General features: G+C 37.0%; 1 protein-coding gene across 2 annotated transcripts in view; it reads left to right on the forward strand.

Moving 5' to 3' along the window:
* FGL1 (fibrinogen like 1) overlaps nucleotides 1–3,668 on the forward strand; it is a 90,567-nt gene extending 86,899 nt beyond the window's left edge. For both annotated transcript variants that reach the window (XM_077477382.1, XM_077477383.1), the window contains exon 8: nucleotides 1,221–3,668. In XM_077477382.1, the coding sequence (XP_077333508.1) occupies nucleotides 1,221–1,380 (160 nt within the window). In that variant the 3' untranslated portion in view covers nucleotides 1,381–3,668. The remainder of the gene's footprint in view (nucleotides 1–1,220) is intronic.
* The last annotated feature ends 5,376 nt before the right edge of the window (nucleotides 3,669–9,044 follow it).

Here is a 9,044-nt window from a genome sequence, read left to right on the forward strand (position 1 = left end):
CAAAAAAAAGTAGTAAGAACTGGTATCTGTAGTCCTGAGGCTGACAAGATGAGCGAAATCTATGGACTGTACAAGGTCAGCGCAGGGAGAGAGCAAGCGAAATGCTGTAAACAGTTCCGAGGTCAAGTCAGGCAGCAATCCAAAAGCACAGGAGGCAGGGCACAACAGGTAGGGAGCTAAGTAGCAGATATAGACATGTGATGCTTTAATAAATCTCCAGGAACACACAGCCAACCTGGGGCAGGAAGCAGAAACAACCCTAATTTATTCTTTCTTCTCTCCTTGGCTAATGTTTCAATTGAATATTTATTTATTTATTTTTAAATTTGCATTCCTTTGTTCTTTCTTTTTAGTGTGTGGTTATATAACTACAAAATATAAATACAAAAGATGGTGTATTGGAAAAATTGGAATTTTAAATGATGGACATTTTAGGCATAACACAAATGTATATAAAATATATATTTATTACAAGAAATAAAATCAAGGCAAAAACATAAACTAACATAAAAAATTTACAAATTGTGCCTATGAGCAGAAATGACGCACCACCTCACCTTGAGTTGAGCTGAGTTTTTTTATGACACACTACCTCTTCAAATTTCTTAACACTGTAGAGTGATCAGTCTGGTCCTCCGAATCTTTTGAATGATATATGTATGTAGGTGGTACGTCGTTTATGCTCATAGGCACAATTTGTGAATATTTGATGTAATTTTATGTTTTTGTTTTGATTTGATTTTTTGTAATAAATATATATTTTATATACACGTGTGTTATGCCTAAAAAATCCATCATCTAAAATTCAATTTTTTCCAATAATCTTATTATCGGAATGTGGCAATCCATACAAAAGTGTCATACCCACAGTACCACTCTGTGGTAATAAGAATTTTAATCAAAAGATGGTGTATGCCCTTTCCATGTTTTCTACCAGAATGATACATTTTAGTGTAGCAACAAAAAGAACAAATAACAAAACAAAATATGTTCTTTGTATCTACAGTAACTGTAATTCTTTAAAACCGTATTTACTAAAATTCAGTACATTTGCTTATTACTATTGCATAATTATTAAAAAAAATATTTTAAAGTCATTTTGTTAGTGAACATTTTATAGTGCACACTGAGATACATAACACAATTTTACTAAAAAAAATTATGGACTTAACACTATATAAATGATCACTTATGTTAAATGTTTTTCATATTTCCACCAGGTGTCACTCTGCTAATCTGAATGGTGTGTACTACAAAGGACCTTACACAGCCAAAACCGATGATGGGATTGTTTGGTACACATGGCATGGATGGTGGTATTCCTTAAAATATGTTGCCATGAAGATTAGGTCTGCAAACTTTGAACCAAATGTTGTCTGAGTTCTTTTTTTAACCCTAACATTTCCAGAGATTTATTTAGTACGGAGTTATAATACAATTGTGGTGATACTCTGTATTATGCTGTATGAAACATATGGTTATTCTTAGGGATCTTTAGTTTTATCTGTCAAAGAAACAGAAATGAGGAATTATGTATCACCCAACAGCTTCTCGACTACAATCCCTCTTATTATAAATATAGACTAGGCAGCACAACTGTGGGTCATTCAACTGTATGTGTCTTTAAGGTCTGTATATCATAATATATACACTATAGATATACTGGGGGTATTTACTATAACTGATGCACACGGAATCTGGTGCAGCTTTGAGAATAAAACCTAGAAACAAATTGGTTACTATACATACACAGCTGCACCCGTTTATATATATATATATATATATATATATATATATATATATATATATATATATATATATATATATATATAAAAAGATTAGGGGGATCAGACTCAAGCAGTAGGTGCGTTGTCAATGAGTGCGCCAGTCCAAAACTGTATTTTTAGAGGCCTATTTATATATAGTAAATATAGTATATTGGGGGTTATTTACTAAAGGAAAATCCACTTTTCACTGCAAGTGCACTTGGAAATAAAGTCGCTGTAGATCCGAGGGGGACATACAAGGAAAATAAAAAAAAAACAGCATTTTAGCTTGCACATGATTGGATAATAAAATCAGCAGAGCTTCCACTCATTTCAGATCTACCCCTTAGATTTATAGAGACTGCACTTCTTTCAAGTGCACTTGCAGTGCAAAGTGGATTTGCCTTTCGTAAATAACCCCCATAGTGTATATATTATAGTATATAGACCTTAAGGACATATATACTGTATACCAAACCCCTGAGCCACAGACCAGTGCTGGTCTGTGGCCTGTTGATGGCCAGGCCACACAGCAGTAGGTGTGCGGAGACTGTGGTCCGCACAGGGATATCACAGACCACAGTCACCACCCGCTGTGCAGCCATGCCTGTGTGTCCTCTCCTGGGTCCTCCACCTGCCCAGCCGACAGTGTCATCCTATCAGAAAGGCAGGGGGAGGGAGGTGCTGCAGATCAGAGTGGAGGGCTCCAAGCTGAGAGAGGGCACACAGACTGATAACAGCATCTGCCCTGGCAAAGGTAGGAGTCCTATGGCAGACATTGGAATGGGGAAGTGTGATTTTAGAGAGCGGGAGGGGGGCAGACTGCAGGGGCACTGTGATGTCGGAGGCTGTGATTTCTAGGAGCTCTGTAATATAAAGGGGGTTGTACTGTAAAGAGGCACTGTAATCATTACAGTGCAGTCCCTTTTATATCACAGTGCCCCCTTTACAGTACAGTCCGCTTTACATCACAGTGCCCCTTTTACAGAGCAGCCCCTTTTACATCACAGTACCTCCTTTACAGAACAGTCCCTTTACATTAATGAAAAGGGGCACTGCAATGTAAAGGGGGACTGTGCTGTAAAGAGGGGCTGTGTTGTGACTACACCCCCCCAGTTCCTGGGAAAAAATGGCTGCCATGAAACCAGTTCCTGGTGCCAAAAAGTTTGGGGACCGCTGATGTATACCACATTGACCCTTCATTTTGCCTTCCTTGCTGGCTTAAAGTCATTTGCTAAAATGGCCAAATGCCAGAGTTTCACCAATAGTCAAGAAAAGTCAAAAATATTTTTGTCACCCGTATTCAAGTTGTTGTGCTCAAGTGTTTGTCAGTATTGAACAGTACCAGAACACAGACAGGCTGTTTTACTTTACAGCCACTAAGCAGATGTATACCTTGTGCGAAAAAATAATAGAGAATTAAAGTGGATCAACACTGACAGTACTTAAAGTGAGATTATAATTCACTGTAGTCACATGATTTTTTTTTTTATATTAACATATGTTTTATATACTATTTAGATATACATTAAAAAAAAAACTTTATTTTATAAATAAATATTTATTACTTTGTGGGCCTATGACATTCGGTTTGCAATACTGAGCATTCTAATAAGAAAGCCTAGCATTAACTGCACTTGTACATTTTGCCTGTTGCTTTATATTCACTGGTAAAATGCTGAATTCTAATCCAAGTCTGCTAGTAGCACAACAGCTCCTCTCTGTGAAATTTACCATAGCATAGAGCTCCACCCGCTTTCTACCAGTGGTATATATAACTTATTTACATACTATTTTATATATACCTAAAAAAAAGTGGGTTTTATACTTTTTACAAATAGCAATTTTTATTGGTTATCTCAATAGAAGAACAGTACAAGAATACAAAAAAAAAAAACACAATGCGTGAGTGAATGCTGTAGTGTTGAGAAGGGATGAACCTTATTCAAAATTAGCATTATACATTTCAGCTTCAGTAATAGCATTGCTTGAGAACTATATTAAATGGTGCCTAAAGTCTAGTATCATACATGAGTCATTTCTTATAGGGTTTGGCTATTTTCAGTGGAGAAAGGCCCAACAGAAAGAATTTCAGTGTCAGGGTATCGGCACCTATATGAGGCGGGTCAGTAGTTGTTGTGTCCTGCACCAAAATGGAGCTATTAAAGGGCAGGTCCAGTAGATGTGAAAAAAGATGCCTCTATCCCCCTGACAACGCCAGCAGTGGTCTGAACTAGAGAGGTAGATAATATGGAGCCCATCTGGATCAGATACCAAAAGTAGAGAATTGTGTAAGCATTTTCCTTATAGAGAGTACTGCTTAAATTCCCTAAGTGCCAGGTGCCTTTTTCTATTGGAATTTAGGCCATGGACACTTAGTGACAGAATCGTAGCCATTGTAGGAGGTAGGAGGAGCTACGGGTGTACTTATCTGATTCCTTCGGTGACATGCCATGTGCAAGAGTCAGGAGCGTGACATCCACGGGAGGAGAACCAGGCGGCCAATGAGGACTACATGAAGAGCCAGTGGAAAAAGAGGAGAGAAAGCTAGAAGAGATCAAAGGGATTCGATTTTATAGTACAGAAAATAATATATTAGGGAAGAAAAATATATAAAAATATATATTACTGCTCAATATTGCTTTTGCTATAAGTTGTAAAAAAAAATATATTTGCTTTTATAACAATCAGTTCTGTACAATTAGAACGCATAATAATGGAGATTTATGATACTCCTGCTCTGCACCTTTATTTGTCAATTATAAGAAATTCACAATTCCAGGTGGATATTTTTCATTAGAACATCATTTAAGATATCAATTCCATATAGCACGAGGGACTCCATGAATATGTGATTTCTGCATTTGGGGGAGACAAGGGTAAACTGTAATGAAATGTTTGTCCATGATCAATTTCTAGACACTATACACTATAAAATGTCAAGTTAGGAGGGAACTTGTTCTTTGATATGTAGTGCTCTGTGTATATAAAAATGATTTTTCAGTTATTTGTATGAAAAAGGTCGGAAAAGGGAAAGTGTGTGTTTTTGAAAGCTTGTACCTCAAAATATATAGTCAGGCACACAAAAAGTATAAAGAATAAACCAAAAATGAATTAACCGCACTCCCAATAAAGTGAAAGTGCATCAATAATTACCATCAATTGTATAACAAGTGATAAATGATGTTAAAAAAATATATCAAAAAAGATATCAATACAAACAAAAATTAAAATACATAAAGTCCCATCAGCATTCCATGGTATTAAGTGTATCTCTTCTTCATCAACATTCACATGTGCATCCTACTCATCGGAACGTATTGACCCCCATTACAGGTAGTAAAAGACAGCATGGTTGTATATAACCACTTGAAGAGAAAAGTCAGCTGAGAGTAAGTTGTCACTGGCTTTGTTCCTAGATTGCTAGATGCTCATACTAGCCCATGTAGAGGTAAAAGAAGAAACTCATCGTGCAGTATATCCAAAAAGTTTTTAGTTAAAATTGGCTAAAAAAGCACACTCCAGCATGTGTATGTGCTAATTATATATATAAAAAAATAAAAATAAAAAAGGGAAAGTCATATTAGGGTTCAATACATTTCGGTAAATAGGATACACATGTGAATGTTGGTGAAGAGGAGACACATTTACATAGTTACATAGTTAGTAAGGTTGAATAAAGACACCAGTCCATCCAGTTCAACCTGAGCAAGTGTCTACAATTGTCCCTATCCCTGTACATTGCACACTCACATCCGTCCATACCCTCAAGGAGCCCACAATCCAAGGTCCCCATTCATATACTAGGGCCAATTTTGGACAAAAGCCAATTAACCTACCAGCATGTCTTTGGAGTGTGGTAGGAAACCAGAGTACCCGGAGGATACCCATGCAGGCACAGAGAGAACATGCAAACTCCAGGCAGGTAGAGTTGTAGTTGGGATTCACTGAATGTTTATGGGACTTTATGTATTTTTATTTTTGTTTGTAGTGATATCTTCTTTGATATATTATTTTAACACCATTTATCACTTGTTACACAATTGATGGTAATTATTGATGCACTTGCACTTTATTGGGAGCAGGGTTCATTTATTTGTGGTTTATTCATTGTCCAGCAATTTGCTTTAAAACAAGCAGCTCCCTTTTTTGGCTTATAGTTTGTTTGTTATGAACAGTATATAATTTGTTTTTACGCGTTATTTACCATTGCGCAGGTGTCGAGTTTTACTCAACACACCTTCACACAAAAAGTATAGCCTACGTTTTTATTTTCTAATGGCAAAAACTGTGAAACTGGTCTGATTAATGTTAACCTAAAAATGTATGCAAAAATGTTGGCATCACCCATTAAACCACGTCTCCCTATTTTGATCCATGTGTTTTTTTTTTCCATGGGAGAGAAGCAATAGGCGACTCTACAAACAATTTTACTTGCACACTATGTACACTTACGTAAAGTATACCTGCTTCTTGTGTGTACTAATATTAAAAAGGTGTTTGACTGTAGAGAAGTGTTTATGACCTTCCAATGTATAAGCCTGGGCTCTAAAATGCTGTCCAAAATAATGGCCTTATATAAACAACCACCTATTGATCTTTGTAATGGCACTGGGCAGAGTTACCCATTGTTTCCTTTTTTTTTTTTTTACTAGAGCATTTTTTAGCCATACCACACCACACCACACCATAACAATAACATAAAGAGACTATACTATAGTATTAAGAAACTATACTGCGGACAGAGGGCTCCATTCACAGAACCAGATCGCATGTGGTATTTAGGTGTTTTCACAAATACCGCATGCAATCTTGAAAATGTCAACTCATGACTGCTTTATACGTCATTTACCGCATAAAGCAAAACCCCTTGGTAAATGCCACATAAAACAGGAGTGATAGTCAATTCGCGAAAAAAAATTCATTACATGCCGTAAATAGGTAGTGTTCCCGGCATGCGACATAGGAGGAAATGGAGGCCGCCACCATCCTTTACAACCAGTAAACAACCTGGTTGTTAAGGAGTGGACGGCTGCCGCATCCTTAACAACCGATGAGTCATCATCTGTCAGTGGGGTTTCCTGCTGACAGCTGAAATTAAATAAAAAACAATTGTGGGCAAATAAAAAATCAGGAAAAACAGTGTGGGGCTCCCCCCAAATCCATACCAGGCCCTTCAGGTCTAGTGTAGATTTTGAAGGGAACCCCCACCAGAAAATGTAAAAAAAAATGTAGTCCCCCCCCCCAAAATCCATACCAGACCCTTATCCAAGCATGCAGCCCAGGAAAGAGAGGTGGCTGCATGATTTGATAAGGGTCTGGTATGGATTTTGAGGGGGGGGGGGATCCTACTCCATTTTTTTATTTTATTTTTTAATTGCTAGCAATTGTTTTTTTTTTACTTTCAGCCGACAGTGGGTGACTCATCGGTTGTTAAGGACACAGTGGCCGCATGCTCTTTAACAATCAGATTGTTTACTGGTTGTTAAGGATGCCAATAGCTGCCAGTTCGTTAAATATCGCAGGCCAGGACCACTAATTATTTACTGCATTTTTTTAAAATTTGACTTTCACTCCTATTTTATGTAGTATTTACCAAGCGTTTTTGCTTTATGCGGTAGATGGGGCTCTTAGGCTGCATTCACACCTATGCATTTTTTGTGCTTTTTGCAGATTTGCACTAAGGCTGGATTCACACCTATGCATTTTTAGTGCTTTTTGCATTTTGCAGATTTGCTCTACAGATCGTGTTCCATAGAAAACCATGTTAAATGGACTGTAGTGCAAACCTGCAAAATGCAAAAAGCACTAAAAATGCATAGGTCTGAATCCAGCCTAAGGTTCTATTCACATCTATGCATGTTGCTTTTGAGCGTTTCTGCAGTGCTTTTTGCGGTGCTTGTCGCATTTTTGGACACACGTTTTTACCGCGATTTTGCCGCGTTTTGCGGTTTTTTTTACACTGTGGTTGCTTAGCAACCAGATATATACAGTGAAAAAAAATGATAAAAAAGCGCAAAACGCAAATCACGGCAAAATCGCTGCAAAAACGCGGTAAAAAAGCGGTACTTGCATTTTTGATGCAGGTCCATTGACTTCTATTACATGCAAAACGCTGCATTTTGCATGAAAAAAAGTCCCCGACCCTTTCCAAAAACGCCGAGGCACAAAAATGCATTGATGTGAACATGTTCCATAGGAACCCATGTTAAAAAATTTCCTTGCATTTCTGCAAAATGCAAAATGCATCAAAAAACGCGCTAGTGTGAATCAAGCCTAAGGCTGGATTCAAATCTATGCATTTTTTTGTGTTTTTTCCATTTTGCAGATTTGCACTACAGAACGAGTTCTATAGGAAACCATGTTAAATCTACTGTAGTGCAAAATGCAAAAAGCACCAAAAATGCATAGGTGTGAATCCAGCCTAAGGTGTAAACTTGCACCATTCTCATATTTAGTGTGATTTTTCATTAATAAAATCCTTTTGGAGACAGATCGTTACAATGACTCATGGGTGTGTTCCATAGGAAACCAAGTTGAGTGTAGTAGAAATCTGCAAAATGCAAAAAAACACTAAAAATGCATAGGTGTGAATTCAGCCTCAAAGGGACAGGTAGTAATCTATATCAGATGTAGATTCCTTCCACTATGCTGCTTCAAACTTGAATCCAAATTGGCTCCAGATCTACCACACTGAGATTTTCTTCATGGGTTGGCAAAAGCTGCTCTGCTGGATCATACACAGGAGGAAATGTGATACATAGGAGGAGATGTGATCAGGACAGACCCGCATCTGTTTTATTATTTATGCAGCGCTCTCATTTATATACTTTATATTATTCCACAATACACCCATTTCCAACCCCAAATATGAGAAATTAGTAATTCCCACCCTCCTAAATGTAGCCCAGAATAGTCTGATTCCAAAACACTGGGTTATCTATAGATCACCACCAGTACCCAAATAGATAATACAAGTAGATAAATTATACTTAATGCAAGAGATTACTGTCATTAAAAAATCATTGATTATTAAACTTACTATAATACTTGTGTGATCTGGTTACATTTTAAAAACGCTGATTGCAGTGGATCACTACTGGAAATGGAAAAAATAAACCGCGCTGGGGAAAAATTTGTGAAAACAAATAAACTCTATATAAAGCACCCAACAGAAATACAGAAATAAAAAGCTGCGCCAACCCTCTAATTAATTAAATGACAAAATTCTAATGTAAGAATATATGAATAATTATCATTGAATAATTATAGCAATCA

This window comes from Lithobates pipiens, unplaced genomic scaffold (assembly GCF_037356315.1).
Source record: "Lithobates pipiens isolate NorthernLeopardFrog02 unplaced genomic scaffold, aLitPip1_a1.2 Scaffold_13, whole genome shotgun sequence".
Classification (NCBI taxonomy): Eukaryota; Metazoa; Chordata; class Amphibia; order Anura; family Ranidae; genus Lithobates; species Lithobates pipiens.